This window comes from Aedes albopictus, chromosome 2, assembly GCF_035046485.1.
Source record: "Aedes albopictus strain Foshan chromosome 2, AalbF5, whole genome shotgun sequence".
NCBI classification, from domain to species: domain Eukaryota; kingdom Metazoa; phylum Arthropoda; class Insecta; order Diptera; family Culicidae; genus Aedes; species Aedes albopictus.
The window spans coordinates 360912246-360930296 of record NC_085137.1 but is presented as its reverse complement, the minus strand read 5'-3'; the positions used below and the strand labels follow the sequence as shown (position 1 = coordinate 360930296).

Below are 18051 nucleotides of genomic sequence, written 5' to 3'. Positions count from 1 at the left end.
GGGAAGATTGAGGTGACCTGGTCAGTATGCCATCTGACCTTTCATGAGACACCGGAGGTGCATTTCAGGTGTCCTGAGCCAGGATACAAGTCATGGGACTGCAAAGGCCCTGACAGGAGCAAGCTATGCAGGCGATGCGGTGCCGAAGACCCCAAGACACAAGGCTGCACGAGTTCACCCATTTGTCTAATCTATTCCGGGAAATCCGTGAACAACAGGCACCTAACGGATGGTCCAAGGAGCCCGGCCTCTAAGAAAACCGCAGTGAACAAATCACAGTGCAGGTGATGCAGCTGAACCTGAATCACTGTGACGCAGCTCAGCAACTGCTTTATCAGGCGAGAAAGGACATCGCCATCATAGCGGACTAATACTGAATACTCGCCGGGAACGACAATTGGGTCACGGATGCGTTCAGAAAAATGGCGGCGATATGGACGACGGGTAAATACCCCGTCCAGGAGTTGGTGTCTACTACCTATGAGGGCTTCGTATCAGAGGCACGTTAACCTCCATTTGCAGTGCGGATTTAGGGGGGGCAGGGCCCCGGGCCCCCACATTTCAGGGGCTCCCACAAAATTTCACTTCTCGGAAAAAGTGTGAAGCGAGAAAAAAAAGTAGTGCCAGATTATTGTCATAAGAATTTCAAATGACCGTCTACTGACAAAATGCATGTTATATGTCGTGATTCCTTTGAGAAACATTGCAACTATTTCTCCAGCTATTTATGAAATTTAAAATTTTGCCTTCAAATCATATTTACATTTATGTTTTTTTGTGTAATTGCTTAAGAAAATTAACGGAAATCCTGAAGAAAATGTTTGACTGAATTCTAAAGGATCTCCAAAACTCTATAAATTGCCTTGTCAAAAAGTTCCTGCTAAGTTTGTTTTTTCTTTTCTGTCTAAATCTTTTGAAAACATTTTGAAGAATGTTTGTAGAGTTCTTGTAACAAATTAAGGGTTTCCCGGAAATTAGGAAGTATTTTTGGAACACATGAGTTTGATTTTAATTAGACAGCTTTCGAATCGGAGAATACCAAAATTGTTGAAACATCTTTTTAAAGGAAATCCAGCATGAATTGAAAGCAGATTATTTTAAAGAATTTCAGTCCGAATTCTTCAGTTGAGAGACTTGATCAACGAAATAAGGATGAATCCTCGGCGAACTCCTGATAAAATCCATAGATTCCTTGAGAAACTTAGAAGAAGTTTGTGGGGAAATTGGCCAAAATTTGCTTTTGTTTCGCGTTAAAGATTTTCAAGAAGTTTAATAGGAAATTAAGTCCGAAATTCCATCATACATTTGTAATGGGATCTCTCTAAAATTGTTTCAAACATTTCTCTTAGAATTTTCTTTATGATTTCAAAGTTTTGTGAAACATTCTTCTGGGAGGTCGCCAGTATCTCTCTAGAATGTCACATTGGAACGAGTTTTTGTTAAGTATTCATTTTTATAGTGATTGACCAGTCATTTTTTCAGAGGCTGTAGCAGGGTCCCATTAGAAATTATCTTTGGATTTCGCAAAAACGACACTTCCGATTGCGCTACAATTTTCATCGCATTTTTTTTGCTGTAAATTCTTCTTGCAGTTTCTCTATGAACTCTGGCATGAATTTTTACTATATCTGGGATCCAAAGTCGCAAATACATTCTTGAAAAGCATTTTTTTTTTGCTTCTATATAAATTTCTTTTATTATCGTAATCATGCTAGAATTTCAACCATGTTATGCATTTAGTAAATTTAGCAAGCACCAACATTTTGCCTAGATCTGCTTATTATTCTACATCCACATTCTTCCACGACAAAATTAACATAATGGTAGGAATGATTCATTTGTTTAGATATTTTCCACGTTATATAAGCAAAAATATACCCTCTATATAATGGGCCCCCACAACTCTGTGGCCCAGGGCCCCCACATTTGTAAATCCGGCCCTGTCCATTTGGGACATTTGTGCCAAATGTGTGAGGACTATGTGGTCGGCAAAGTAAACGGGGTCTTCTTCTGTAGCTGTTATGTGCCTCAACGATGTTCGAACGAGCAGTTGACATACATGCTGGACTGTATCATGACGACCGTGCTGACAGGGTGAAGGCTGGTGGTAATAGCGGGAGACTCCAATGCCTGGGCCGTGGAATGAGGTAGCCGTTTCGCGAACCAGCGGGGTAAGATCCTGCAAGAGACACTGGCACTGGTAGATGTCGACCTGGTTATTGTCGGTACCAAGAGTACCTCTAGTCGGAACGGTACGGAGTCGATTATTGGCGTTACTTTTTGTAGTCCTGGCTAACAAGTAGTTCGAACTGGAGAGTAGACGATAGCTACACTCACAGCGATCACCTAGCGCTTCGCTACAGTATCGACTACAGCAACCGCAGACAGCGGGTAGAGGTAGAGACGGCTAGGCCAAAGTCAGCTTACGAATCATACTTCGAAGAAGGGATACTAGGGGAGGCACTCCTCCGTGAGCGAAACCTACTTGGTTTAAGCAGTGTCGAGCTGGAAGCGGTGCTCTCGTGTGCGTGCGATGTGACCATGCCTATGTGAGTCCACTCTAGAAAAGGATTGACCACCGATGTACTAGTGAACTCAAGCGAATACGGTCCGCGCATGCCTACGGGCTAGGCAGCAGCAGATGCAGCGAGCACGATCTAGACCTGCTGGATCGTGATTGTCAAGGCGAGAGGTGTAATGGCTCCTACAGAGCAATCTCCACAGATGTTAAAGGGGATCATCGAGGGGCGTTTTCCGCGCCGTGATCTTAGTCCTTTGTCTCCTTTGCGGGGATAGCTAAGTCCCTTAGCGTAGGTAGGGTCCCAGGTCCGGACGGAGTTCCGAACCTGGCCTTAAAAGTAGCTATTGCAGAGGCTCCCGAGATATTCAGGTCTGCTATGCAGAAATGCCTGGACGAGAGAGTTTTCCCGGAAGTTTTGACAAGGTAGAGTCTGGTTCTATTGTCAAAGGCGGGGAAATCACCCGGAGACCCATTGCGACGCGTCGGTATATACACCAATATACTTGATCGACACGGCGGTGAAGGTGCTCGAAAAGATCATCCTGCGTCTGAGGATACCCGGATACCTTACAAGATTCCCGGAAGATACTTTCAGAATCGACTGCTAGTTTACGATACAGAGGTGGTGCGGAAGTGCTTTCGCATAACCTCAAGAGTCCCGCAAGGTTCTATCCTGGGTCCGATGGAATGTCATGTGCGATGAGTTGTTGAGGTTAAAATTCCCGGTAGGGGTGGAGATAATCGGGTTAGCTTGAAATGTATTTAGGACTGTGTCCCTTGGCTATGTGCACTTGGCACATTTGGTTGAACCATTTTCTGTTGACCATTAAATTGTACGTTGAATCGATCGAAGAAGTGGGGTTGACTACTGTTGTTACGATAGACGGGGATACTTTCGAGGTGGTAGAAGAATTCGTCTACCTCGGTTCCTTGCTAACGGCTGACAATAACGTGAGCCGTGAAATACGAAGGCGCATCATCAGTGGAAGTCGTGCCTACTATGGGCTCCAGAAGAAACTGCGGTCAAAAAGATTCACCCCCGAGTAGAGTATATAAACACTATTGATGAACCCTGCGGTAATTAGATTTGTGTTATATTTGTCATTTGTATGTCTATTGTCTGTGACGCGTTGATTCAAGCTTTGGTCGTCTATTTGTCTATGAAAATGTCATTATTGAGAAGCTCAAAATAAACAATAATGGTAGAAGTGTAACCACATCGGAAAGCGGAGTGACTAATAAATCGCTGTTCGTAACTTGAGTGAGGTATGTTTAATTTCTGCAGCATCCGAAACTGCACATAATCCGGAGCGTCTCGACAATTTGGCGCAGCCGGTACGATTTGTTTGCTACGGTAAGTTTCCTTTAAACTGCGGTTCCGGTTTTTGAGAGGGGACTTGAAAAGTGAACGATAATAATTGGATGTTTTGAGTTCTTGAGGCTACATGTTCGGTCAGTGATTATTGTGTGTATGCTTGAGAGAATTGTGTACGATGTAGATTATTGATTGCGGGGACGATTTGAAAAATTTCATGGCATCGTGAAGGATGTCGCAAGTTCTAAAATGAAAGTCGATTCTCTAGAAGTTAGAAGCTTAAAAGTGAAATCGCAGTGAAGAAAAGAAGAAAGAAAAGATGCGAGTCCTGTTGATGACCGAAGCGTATACTGAGGATGAAGTGAAAAAAAAAGATGCGAGTCCGGTTGGCGACCGTAGCTCCAAGAATAGAGGGTTTCAATGCGATTGACAGTTTACAGCGTATGCTTCTCAGGATCCCTTGCGGGTTTTTGGCCATTTTTTAAGCTTGGATAGCGATTCATGATACAAAGCCCAAGAATTATCCGGATTTTTTTTTGCGGTTTCTCTCAAATGTTCGGTTTTTGCTGGTTTAGAGGAAACGGCGGAACACGTTTTGTTCGTATGCGGGCACGAAGAACGCGTGACCGCATGCTCGCCACATGCGAGGATCCCGCAGAGGATGATTGGATGGAGTTTGACTGGAATGCCGTTTTACGGCTATCACCTACATTATCTTGGAGCTACAGAGGAGGCAGCGCATGTACTCGAAGAATTTCTTGATAGTGCAGACAGGTGCAGACGCTATATAAAAGGTGGTTCAAGGGTTCGGATTCGGCTACGTATGTCATACAGGTGCCCTGCGGTCAAAATCGACCCTTACAGCAATTAAGTGGCCGCGGGGAGAACATCCTGGTAGCGTTGCTGTCGTGGCGTCGCCTTGTGAAAATCCTAAGTTTAGTTTGGCTGAGTGTAGGAAACCAAGTAATCAAAAATACATCTAATTGTTGGCATGTCTCTCAATTATCTCAAAGCTCATATGTTACGTGTGTTTCCATAGTGCGGATCATCAGTAGTGTAGGAATCCTCTGGCATCAGTTCTATAGGAATCCGGCAAGATCGAATTCTTACGATAGGAATCTTGACTGTACGAACGCACGAGCGGATGATAGTTTAAGCATGAAGTTGATACAATTAGGAGCGCTATTTTTTTTAAATCTTTTTTACCTAACCTAGAGAGTTTTTCTACCGAAGAAACATTTTAGAGAACAAATTCTTGCATATTTAATAAAAGACCGTTTTGACAGCGGTTTGGGTTTTATATTAAAATCCCCTTAAATAAATAAAAAACTTGCATTTTTTTTTTGATTTTGTTAACATTTTTTACAATATTTAATAATAAGAAGATTTCCAGGAATTCTAATGTTTAAATTTTAACTCAAATTTAAGACATGTTATGGTTCTTCAAATCCCTTCAAAGCTAATAGCACTTCTCATGTAAGGTGCGAGTGTTATTAGTAATCTCCCGCTTCCAAATTCTCCATTCTTTTTGTTGTTCTGATATTGCGTTTGCAAAATTTGCGGCTAATTTATTTGCCTCCGGGTGATAGAGCAATAATCGGTTGGCAAAATCTATAAATTGCTTCACACCCGCGCCCTTTACATGAAGCAGCAAAAATTTGATTGCATCAAAATTGGCACAAATGTTGCTCATTGCGAGTGAGCAAGCATGACTCTGATATTCATCGCTCCGAGCGCAATAAATTTCCAGGCAGCGAAATCCCAACCAGTTGATGGCGAAAAACCACGCGGCCAAATCATTGATGCCAAAGCTAAATAATAATCGCTTAACTGCGGCGGCGGCAACCGCATCAGCGGTGGTGGCGGAAATTGGGGTTTGATGGTTTCTCCTTTTACGCCTTCGCTATAAGAGGCTTACCTTCGTGGCATCGTCATCGTTCGCCGAACGCCGGCAAATTTCCACACGGTAAGCGCGGTGAAGGTGTTGAGGACTACAATCACCGTGAAGGGAACCACAAACACCAGAATCGTATCCAGGTAATTGAACATCGTCATCTGGTCCTGGAAATAGGTACGAGAAGAAGGGAGAAAATTATTTCAAAAACACCTATTGCAAAAATGGAACAGATTCATTCGTTATAATTAGTTCTACTTTATCATCTCAGCATACAAAAAATCAGCTCATTACTACAAATTTAGAACTTCACGGATAACGTCCTATTGTAATCGCTCACGTACTGTCGTAATGCATAACAGAACTGTTACTAAGCGGTTGTTTGGGAATAAAACAATCTTGATATTGGAAACAATTCTTTGGGAAATCCTGGTTATAAATCCGAGAGTGTTCCCCTGGAAAAAATACTAGAAAGATATCCTGGAAGGATATACGTTACTTGCTGATCATCAATTTGACAATCTGAAACTGGGTTCAGATTATCGAAAGATATTTTAATGCTGAACGATTTATGGTCATAAGCACCAACGCAGTTAATACGAGGTTTGAATCCGTTTTTAAAAAATCCAGATTAATTTGTAATACTCCGTTCGGTAAGCACCAAAGAGCTCAAAGAGAGAATTTTCTGAATATTCCTGCCCGAAATCTACATAATATATTCATTACGAAATTCTTCCTTATTCTTCGAGGGATTACAACATTTGACGTAAATTACTCTTGTGAAATTCCTACAAAAGTGCCTCCAGGAATTCCTTATGAAGTAGCCCGAAGTGTTCTTCCAGGATTATTTTCTTTGATTAGTTCAGGGATTCAGTAAGATTTCTCTAGCAGTAACTTCTTCTATGGGTCAAAACTTCCGTAGAAATTCCTCCAAAACATTCTCAGGGAATCACTAACTACACTCCTACGGGAACTACTCCGCAAATTCATCCACGAATCTCGCCTGGAATTCATAAAGGAATTCCTGAAGAAATTCCTCCAATAACCCTTCTGGGCATTAATCCAAAAATGCTTCACTGAAATTCCTCCAGAATACTTTTCCGGGAATTAATCCAGATTTTCTCTGGGAATTCCACCAGAAATTCTTCCAGGAATTCTTTCAGAAATTCGTCCGATACTTTCTCCAAAAATTCCGCCAGGACTTCTTACTGAAATTCTTACTAGAATAATTATTAATCCAGAAATTTCACAAGGAATACTTCATGAAATTCCTCTGGAAAATCTTCGGGGAGTACCTCGAAAAAGCGGATTCCTCTAGAAATTCCTCAGTGATTTCCTCCAGAAAGTCCTTCTTGTATTCCTTCACTTATTTCTTCAGGAGTTCTTCCGGAAATTCCTTCGGGAATTCTTCCAGATTTTTTTCGGATATTTCTCCAAAAATTCCTCCACGAATTCTACCGGCAATCCTTCCATAGGTTTCTCCAGCAATTCTTCTAAGAGATCTTCTGAGAATTCCGCGAGAAAATCCACTGGAAATTATTCTAGAAAAGAAATTTTCAAGAAATTGCTTCGAAAAATTCGTCCTAGATTTCTTTGGGAATAACTCAAGAAAACATTAACGAACTCCTGTAGGATTTTCTTCGGGAAGTCCTCCAGAAATATTTCCTACAATTCCACCGAAAATATCTCCATGAATTCATCAACAAATTCTTCGAGAAATTCCTCTGGAAAATCTTCAAGAAATCCATCAATAAATTGATCGGGAATACATATGAGATTTTTCTAAGAATTCTAGAAATTACTTTAAGATTTTTTCCAGGAATTCCTTCGGAAACTCATCCAGAAATTTCTCCAGGAATTTCTAGAGAAGTTTCTCCAGGAATTCATTTGAAAATTCCATCGGTATTTCATCAAGAAATTACTCCAAGAATTCCTCCAGAAGTTTCTCCAGGAACTCTTTAAGAAACTCCTCTGCGAGGTCCCTCGGAAACTACTCCGGGCATTTCCTTCAGAATTTCCTCTAGGAATTTCTGAAGAAACTTTGCTGGAAATACATCCAGAAATTCCTCTGAGAATCCCTGCAGAAATTTCTCAGAGAATTCCTCCAGAAGTTTCTCCGGATATTCCTCCAAAAATTATTTCGTGAAATCCTCCAAACATTTCTTCGGCAATTTTTCAATAAAATCCTTCGGATTTTTTCCAGGATTTTTTTCGGAAATTTTTCCAGAGATTCCTCAGAATTCATCCAGAAATTCCTTCTGCAATTCCATCGGACGTTTTTCCAGAAATTTCTCAGAGAATTCTTTATCCAGAAATTCCCCCAGAAACTCCTCCGGGCATTCCTTAAAAAAATCCTCCTGAAAATTCTCCTGAAGTTCTTCCGGGAACTACTTTAGAGATTCCTCTAAGAAATCTTCCAGAAATTACTCCAGAAATTCCTGAAGAAGTTTTTCTGGGTATTCCTTCAGAATTTCCTCTCGGAATTTATCCAAAAGTTTTTCTGGGAATTCCTCCAGAAGCTCCTTCCGAAATTTCTCCAGAAATTCCTCCAGAGATTGCTTTTGGAATTTTGCAGGAATTCCTCCGGGAATCCCTCCAAAATTTGTTTGCGATATTTCTCAATTCCTCAGGGAGTTCTTCCAGAAATTTGCCCGGAAATTCTTCGAGAAATTTCCCTGTGAATACATCCACAAAATCCTCTGGTAATACCTCCAAAAATTCCTACAGGGATTGACCCAAGACATTTCCCACACAGAACTCTCAAGAAATTCTATTAGAGATCACTCAAGAATTTTCTCGAAACAAATACTCAAGGCATTCCCTCTGGCATTCCCACAGAGATTCCTCAAAAAGTTTGCTCAGGGATTCTTCAAGAACTTACCTCATAGCAATTCAGGAGTTTCTTCACGGATTACTCAAGAAATATCAGTGGTTGCTTAAGGAATTTCATCTGTGATTTCTAGAGAAATTTAATCAGAGAATTCTCAAAGAATTCACTCAAGGAATCCTCAAGAAATTCCCTCAGGGATAGCTCCTGGAGGAATCATCAAAGACAATCATGGAGATATCCTCATTTTGTTTCCTGGGGAAATCCTCGAAAGAATTCATGCAGGAGTGCTTAAAGGAATTCCTGGAGGAATTACCGAAGAATTCCAGGAGGAATTCCGAAAGAAATTCCTTGAGGAATCGCCATATAAATTCCAGGAGGAATCCCCATAGTAATTTTTGCAAGAGTCCTCAAAGGCATAACTGGAGGAATGCGCAAAAGAATTCCTAGAGAAATCAACAAAGGATTTCCTGGAGGAATCCCAGAATGCATCTATGAAGGAATTCCTAGAAAATCGCCCTAGAGATTCCTGGAGGAATCCTTGAATAAATTCCTGGAAGAATCCTCGAAGGAATTCCTGGAGGAATCCCTGAAGGAATTCCTGGAGAAATCCCTGAAGGAATTCCTGGAGAAATCCCTGAAGGAACTCCTGAAGGAATCTCTGAAGGAATTCCTGGAGGAATCCCTGAAGGAATTCTTGGAGGAATCCCTGAAGGAATTCTTGGAGGAATCCCTGGAAAAATCCCTGAAGAAATTCTAGCAGGAATCTTTGAAAACAATCCTGAAGGAATATCTCAAGAAGAAATCCTGAAAAATCCTGGAGGAATCCCTGAAGGAATTCCTGGAGAAACCCCTGAAGGAATTCCTGGAGAAATCCCTGAAGGAATTCCTGGAGAAATCCTTGAAGGAATTCCTGGAGAAATCCCTGAAGGAATTCCTGGAGGAATCCCTGAAGGAGTTCCTGGAGGAATCCCTGAAGGAATTCCTGTAGGAATCCCTGAAGGAATTCCTGTAGGAATCCCTGAAGGAATTCCTGTAGGAATCCCTGAAGGAATTCCTGTAGGAATCCCTGAAGGAATTCCTGTAGGAATCCCTGAAGGAATTCCTGGAGGAATCCCTGAAGGAATTCCTGGAGGAATCCCTGGAGGAATTCCTGGAGGAATCCCTGGAGGAATTCCTGGAGGAATCCCTGGAGGAATTCCTGGAGGAATCCCTGGAGGAATTCCTGGAGGAATCCCTGGAGGAATTCCTGGAGGAATCCCTGAAGGAATTCCTGGAGGAATCCCTGAAGGAATTCCTGGAGGAATCCCTGAAGGAATTCCTGGAGGAATCCCTGAAGGAATTCCTGGAGGAATCCCTGAAGGAATTCCTGGAGGAATCCCTGAAGGAATTCCTGGAGGAATCCCTGAAGGAATTCCTGGAGGAATCCCTGAATGAATTCCTGGAGGAATCCCTGAAGGAATTCCTGGAAGAATCCTCGAAGGAATTCCTGCAGGAATCCCTGAAGGAATTCCTGGAGGAATCCCTGAAGGAATTCCTGGAGGAATCCCTCAAGGAATTCCTGGAGGAATCCCTCAAGGAATTCCTGGAGGAATCCCTGAAGGAATTCGTGGAGGAATTCCTGAAGGGATTCCTGGAGGAATCCCTGAAGGAATTCCTGGAGGAATCCCTGAAGGAATCCCTGAAGGAATTCCTGAAGGAATTCCTGGAGGAATCCCTGAAGGAATTCATGGAGGAATCCCTGAAGGAATTCATGGAGGAATCCCTGAAGGAATTCCTGGGGGAATCCCTGAAGGAATTCCTGGGGGAATCCCTGAAGGAATTCCTGGGGGAATCCCTGAAGGAATTCCTGGGGGAATCCCTGAAGGAATTCCTGGAGAAATCCCTGAAGGAATTCCTGGAGAAATCCCTGAAGGAATTCCTGGAGGAATCCCTGAGGGAATTCCTGGAGGAATCCCTGAAGGAATTCCTGGAGGAATCCCTGAAGGAATTCCTGGAGGAATCCCTGACGGAATTCCTGGAGAAATCCCTGAAGGAATTCCTGGAGGAATCCCTTAAGGAATTCCTGGAGAAATCCCTGGAGGAATTCCTGGAGGAATCCCGGAAGGAATTCCTGGAGGAATCCCTTAAGGAATTCCTGGAGGAATCTCTGAAGGAATTCCTGGAGGAATCCCTGAAGGAATTCCTGGAGGAATCCCTTAAGGAATTCCTGGAAGAATCCCTTAAGGAACTCCTGGAGGAATCTCTTAAGGAATTCCTGGAGGAATCCCTGAAGGAATTCCTGGAGGAATCCCTGAAGGAATTCCTGGAGGAATCCCTGAAGGAATTCCTGGAGGAATCCCTGAAGGAATTCCTGGAGGAATCCCTGAAGGAATTCCTGGAGGAATCCCTGAAGGAATTCCTGGAGGAATCCCTGAAGGAATTCCTGGAGGAATCCCTGAAGGAATTCCTGGAGGAATCCCTGAAGGAATTCCTGGAGGAATCCCTGAAGGAATTCCTGGTGGAATCCCTGAAGGAATTCATGGAGGAATCCCTGAACGAATTCCTGGGGGAATCCCTGAAGCAATTCCTGGGGGAATCCCTGAAGGAATTCCTGGAGAAATCCCTGAAGGAATTCCTGGAGGAATCCCTGAAGGAATTCCTGGAGGAATCCCTGAAGGAATTCCTGGAGGAATCCCTGAAGGAATTCCTGGAGGAATCCCTGAAGGAATTCCTGGAGGAATCCCTGAAGGAATTCCTGGAGGAATCCCTGAAGGAATTCCTGGAGGAATCCCTGAAGGAATTCCTGGAGGAATCCCTGAAGGAATTCCTGGAGGAATCCCTGAAGGAATTCCTGGAGGAATCCCTGAAGGAATTCCTGGAGGAATCCCTGAAGGAATTCCTGGAGGAATCCCTGAAGGAATTCCTGGAGGAATCCCTGAAGGAATTCCTGGAGGAATCCCTGAAGGAATTCCTGGAGGAATCCCTGAAGGAATTCCTGGAGGAATCCCTGAAGGAATTCCTGAAGGAACCCCTGAAAGAATTCCTGGAGGAACCTCTGAAAGAATTCCTGGAGTAACCCTTGAAGGAATTCCTGGAGGAATCCCTGCAGGAATTCCTGTAGTAATCCCTGAAGGAATTCCTAATGGAATCCCTGAAGAAATTCTTGGAGAAATCTCTGAAGAAATTTCTGGAATATCACTGAAGGAATTCTTGGAGGAATCCCTGAAGAAATTCTAGGACGAATCTCTGAAGAAATTTCTGAAGGAATATCTGAAGAAATTCCTGGAGGAATCCCTGATGAAATTATTGGAAAAATCCCTGAAGGAATTCATAGTGAAATCCCTGAAGGAATTCCTGAAAGAATCCCTGAAGGAATTCCTGGAGGAATCTCTGAAGGAATTCCTGGAGGAATTCCTGAAGGAATTCCTGGAGGAATCCCTGTATGAATTCCTGGAGGAATCCCTGAAGGAATTTTTGGAGGAATCCCTTAAGGAATTCCTAGCGGAATCCCTGAAGAAATTCTTGAAGAAATCTCTGAAGAAATTTCTGGAATACCACTGAAGGAATTCTTATAGAAATCCCTGAAGGAATTCCTGGAGAAATCCCTGAAGAAATTCTAGTAGAAATCTCTGGAGAAATTCCTGAAGGAATATCTGAAGAAATTCCTGGAGGAATCCCTGATGAAATTTTTGGAAAAATCCCTGAAGGAATTCATAGTGAAATCCCTGAAGGAATTCCTGAAGAATCCTTGAAGGAATTCCTGGAGAAATCCCTGAAGGAACTCCTGTAGGAATCCCTAGAGGAATTCCTGTAGGAATCTATGAAGGAATTCCTGGAAGAATCCGTGTAGGAATTCCTGGAAGAATCCCTGAAGGAATTCCTCGAAGAATCCCAGAAGGAATCCCTGAGGAAATTCTTTGAGAATTCCCTGAAGGAATTCCTGGATGAATCCCTGAAGAAATTCCTGGAGAAATCTCTGAAGGAATTCCCGGAGGAATCCCGGGTAGAGCGAAATGGCAAATGAAGGGCAAATTTTGCCATTGAAATTGAATGTTCGAATGGCAAAATTCACAATAAGTTTGTTTTAAATAACAAATAACTTAATTTCTATGGCATAACCACTAAAGAATAACTGATTTTGCCATAGTAGTAACACAATAATAGCAAAAAGAATGTCAAAATAGTAACATATTTTAATACGATGGTAAATTATGTTATTGTTTTGATATTGTGGCAGGATAGTACGATAGTAACATTTGTTATTATTATGTTATTATACTATTTAATAATAACTCGCCAATTAAAAGTTTAACAATGATAGCATATTTTATTATTCATGTGGCATCCTGAGCTATTCACAAAAAACTAAAGAATTGCAAATTTAGATATGATGCCAAAATAAGTTGTTCTTTAATTACACTAGTTTACAAAATAAAACGAAAGTCGTGAACTTCTGTCAACGACCAAAGTTTTTGAAGCACTGATTTCGAAACCGTGTTTCAAAAATTTTTAAGTAGAATAGTTTTTGAGGTTTAGCTCAATATCGAGTCTTACAACTTTTTAAAATATGGAATTAAACAAAATTTAAATATCTTGCGTTTTGTTCAACCAATTTTAAATCTTTTTCCATAAATTTAAAGCTGAATATAATACCATTCGATCATCTGAATGCAGGTGTTACGTCAGATTGATGAAATTCAAGATATTGGTGAGTTTTTGGGGACGATCTCCTTAAATTTTAGCAAAATTTCCAAAAATATATGAAGAAATGTATTGTTTTCAATAAGAGAAAAACAATTTAAAAATTCTTTCTCAACGTTTATTTGGCGTATCATATGTAGGCGAGCTACAATAAAAAATTCAGCTCAATCGGAGCATTGATTACGGAGAGTGAGATGCGTGAAGTGAGCGACTTTGCTTAAAAATAGAACAAAAATCTATTTCAAATCATCAACCTTGTATAGAAAGTCGAAAAAAATTCCGCTCTACTGTATTTTTTTTCTTTCGCGTTTTCGAACTCAGGGCATGATTCTACACCAAAAATGATCATCAGCTTACCGAGTTCAAAAATGCTGTAAACTAGTGTTATTGGTTTGTTATTTACTTCTACTCGGGATCCCTGAGGAAATTCCTGGAGGAACTCTTGAAGGAATTTCTGGAAGAATCCCTGAAGGAATTCTTGGAGAAGTACCTGAAGGAATTCCTGGAGAAGTACCCGAAGAAAATCCTACATTAAACCCAGAGGAAGTCCCGAAATCCAAAATGTACGTGAAGAAATCACAGAAAAGATTGAAGGAATTCTTGGAGACATTGTTGAAGGGAATTCTGGAAGCAAATTCTAGAAGGAACTTCTATAGGACTTTCTAAAAAAAACTATGAAGGAAGTCATAGTCGCAGTCCGAAGTTTCCGAAGAAACCCATAAAAAAATCCAGAAGGAATCCTCATCGAAATTTCAAGAGTTATCCCAAAGTTATTACTAGATGGCATCTAGGCATCTTCAAAAAAAAGTCGAAGGACTTCTAGAAAGTATGACTGAAATGAAGTTAAATCTCAGATTGAAATCAAGGATAATACCGTTTGGTGTTTAAGAAAATCGAGGATAATACGTGATTGGCGTCTAATACGCTGTGGAGCTTACCGCCATAAGTAAATTCTAAATTTGTAGATAGTGTGGAGCTCGAATTTGAGTTATTTTGCAAAGTCAAAAACTGTTCTACACATTTTTTTGGCACGATTCTGAAATCAGCTGTTGGTCGTTGATAGAAAGAAGTTCATGGCTTTCGTTTTATTTTGAAAACTTATGTATTGACGGAAAATTCCACATATATTCGTAAGACTGCTTTATATATATTAAAAATTCAGAAATCCCTAAACCAAAACCTTCCTCAAGCATAGGAAAAAGGAGACACAATAATTTTCATTCCGCGGATGACTTAAAGGTCCTGATTAATTTTAAACATCATTCCATCAGCAATATGCACTGTCAATCATCTTTTCGTTTATTTCGGACAAACCCCTCCGAAAATGATTTGAAAAAAAAACGCTTTCACTCTATTTATCACCCTCATCAAGCATTCGCTTATCCACGACATCCGATTACATTTTTTTCATATAAATGCTATGTAAAAACCACTCGGTCCCAGCTGAGGACATTGGGGAGCTCATCATTTTTTTTTCTACGGCGGCTGGCGTCGTTTCATTTTCCAGACCAATAGTACATTCAATGGCTTCCCCCATTTCTCGTTATAGCTTCTAGTTGCGATAATGGTTGCGTCACCAGACGTCCTTTCAAACGCAAACCTTACCCCATCCGTCGTCGTCTATCGATGACCGTGGGGCAAAGGTTAGTATAGTTGGGGGAGGGGGAATTGATGGAGAAACATGGATGATATTTATTTAGAGCGGCTTTACAGTTGGCTGGGACCTTCGCAGAAAGATCCTGCTTCTTTGATGGTGATAGAGGGGAGTGTCTTGAAATGCACAATTTTTTTGGAAGAGGATTTTTTAATTATAATTAATTAATTAAGGGCAACAAAACGGTGAGTCGATAAGGAGAGCTCCAACATAGCTCTGACCTCACAAGTTCCTACCTCTTGCTTCCACGGGTCAAACGATGACCGCCAGCTAAGAGTTGTATGCTTAGCTGATAGTGCAGCCTGGGCACTGTAGTGTTTCTCCTTTTTTTCCATCAAAAATCGAGATACTAAAAATCGAAACCTCACAAAACTTACCCTTCTGCTGCAACACACTTTTCAATCCACGATGCTGCACAAAAAAAACACAATTTCCCCATGCAAAACACTTTCCCCATGCAAAACTTTTCCGTTCAAACAATAAAAAATTAAACCATTCACAATTTTTACATTTCTCCATTCTGTTTTATTTACAATTCCTTCAACAAACTTCTTTCCCCCAACAACACATCTCGTCCGTCACACAATTTCATCCGTCCGCTTCAAGATCCGTTCACAAACTGCCGGTCCGCTGGGCTTGGGGTTCTGCTTCGCGCTTCGCGTCTATCTGCTCATTCATTAGCTTTTCGTTCATTCTCTTTCTCTTTCTCCGCATCGAGCCGCCAACGCAGCGCTGGTGGGCTTTTCGAACACTCTGCGTTATCGTGTACTCCGAATTCCAATGCTCGTGTTCGAAAGGTCAATAGAGCTGTGCAACCTCCTCCGTAGGTACACTCGAATAAATAAGAGTGCGTGAATCATGTATATTTGAATAAAATATTAACATTATCAGGTCCATATCACTACAATCGCCTCCTTCTCTATCTTACATTTTTAGAATTGAATTGAAAGACAGATTATATTTTTCTATTATATAATTGAGAATGATATACCAATGACAAACAATTGATGTATGGATTTGAATGCAAAGAACAATAATAAGCCAAATATCAACATACTAAGTATTCTAGTTGGTTTGACTGATTTTTTTTTGTATCGTTTAAAATTTGATCCTCACTAATCTGCATATAGTCTGAATTTAATTATTCAAATATCACCGAGCTCATTGGACACAATGAAACACAGCGTAGAAATAATATAAACAGCCAATATTGACGGTTTTCCCCCTTATCGAACGCGACGATTTGAATCCGTCGCGGATGAAACCGTCGCCAGAGTCGTCGCAGCCAATCAGCAGGCGGGAGTCTGACGTTTCTCCGATCTCACTAACGCAAACAGCAGCAGAGGTGGTGCATGATTCGTTGCGATGATTGAGAAATGCCGACTGGAAGGTGGCAGCGCGTTTTGTTATGAAAGCAACATACAATAAGATGACCAGATCACAATTAACAATAAAGTATCCTAGTTTGGTAGAGAGAAATGTGTCAGGCGATTAACGATTTCAACGTTTTTTTTAATGAGCTGTCTTAGAAAAAATAACCACAGAATGTCAATGTCGCGGCTGTTCGTGTGACTAACATCTAGTTTGCCACGTCCTAATAGCATTATGTAGTACCGGTCTGGAAGTGTCAAATCAATTTTTACGACCAAAATAAAACATTCACTACAACATGTGTATATCAAAACAATGGATAAGTACATCTAAGGTATGAAAAAAAAAATTAATTAATTTATTGGATACAGCGCCATTAGCGATCTTATTTCTCATTCATCTTATATGCTAGGAGACGATTTAGACGCATAGTCGAGGTCTATCGATGCATTTTTTTTTAAAGAGTTAACTGATATGCAATATTTTAGCTGATGAACATGTTAGAAGATTTTATGCCATCTGAACGCACGAAAAGCTCCTTGAGACTCAATAGCGATTTGAAACCACCCTATTGTTATTCACTTCGATTAGTGCAACTGCTCAATATGTTCATACATGTTTAATTTAAAAAAAAATCGCTCAATATGACGTACAATACATTCAATTTGTTTTTTATTTTTTTTTTAGAGGATTAACTAAATACCTATATCCAACTCTTTATTGTCAATTATTTACAATCAGTTTCAATTTCTAAACTGCATTTTATCGTAAAATGTTGTTAACGCTAGGGTCCACACATTTTGTTTTTGCGATGGTATCAGGTAACACTTATGTAAAAACAGGAGCAATCCAGAGAAAATCTGAACAACTCTGTGAAAAAAATGCACTCTCCTGCTACAGTTTTTTTTTTTTAATCATCGTAGTTATAACCTAACTGGGACAGAGGTTTCCTTCTCAGCATAGTACTTCACAAACACATTCACAATTATTAACGAGAAGGTTTATTATGACAAATGGTAATTTCATTCTGGAAAGTGCTGAAATCTTACGATTACATCCTTAACTTGACCGTGTTGCGTTTGTTTATTTTCCGGCACAAATCTAGTAAACAAACAATATGCATATTTATACTCCCTACCTAATTATTTATTCATTATTAGATAACTTTTTACGATGACGCAAACATTACTTCAAATCTAATTTGTATAACTGTTTTTTTATCTCAATATATCTCTGATAAATGTATACAAATATAATACAATTTATTTTTAAATCTATGTAAGCTATAATTGTTCACTAATTATGAAAAGACACAATCCACGCATTTCTACATCGCGGTTTTTGGGCTAAATTAAACGATATTTCCGTGCTGCTACTGGTTTTGATTTTTTCATTAGAATGAAGATAGTATTTTTTTTTAGTAATGCTTGAAACTATCAAAAATTTTCCGAGAAAGTAACAAACTTCTTGGTGTTAAGTCAATTATTTTTTTGCGATGGTGTCCCGTTACGCTCTGTTTCTTGATATTTTTTCAAAGAAAAAAGGTCCAATTTTCAATATGAAAGCATGAATTAATTCTTATAATCAAGTCTGATCATTTGATGTACTGTTTGGTATGCATGGTATGTACGGTTTTTGGAAATAAAAGTTTGTTTCTCACGCAAACAGTAACGCGTGGAATGCGCCATAAAGTTCTTTTTTATTTGACTCAAACTAAAAGAATATTTACATTTTGAAGGACACTACACCGTCTTCGTCCAGAGACTGCACAGGCTGAACATTACTA

The 18051-nt window shown here is 40.4% G+C and overlaps 1 protein-coding gene across 1 annotated transcript in view; it reads right to left on the bottom strand.

Moving 5' to 3' along the window:
- LOC115263322 (growth hormone secretagogue receptor type 1-like) overlaps positions 1 to 18051 on the bottom strand; it is a 93736-nt gene that overhangs the window by 38493 nt on the left and 37192 nt on the right. Inside the window, exon 2 of the mRNA XM_029866593.2 lies at positions 5755 to 5897. Coding sequence (XP_029722453.2) covers positions 5755 to 5897 — 143 coding nt within the window. The remainder of the gene's footprint in view (positions 1 to 5754; positions 5898 to 18051) is intronic.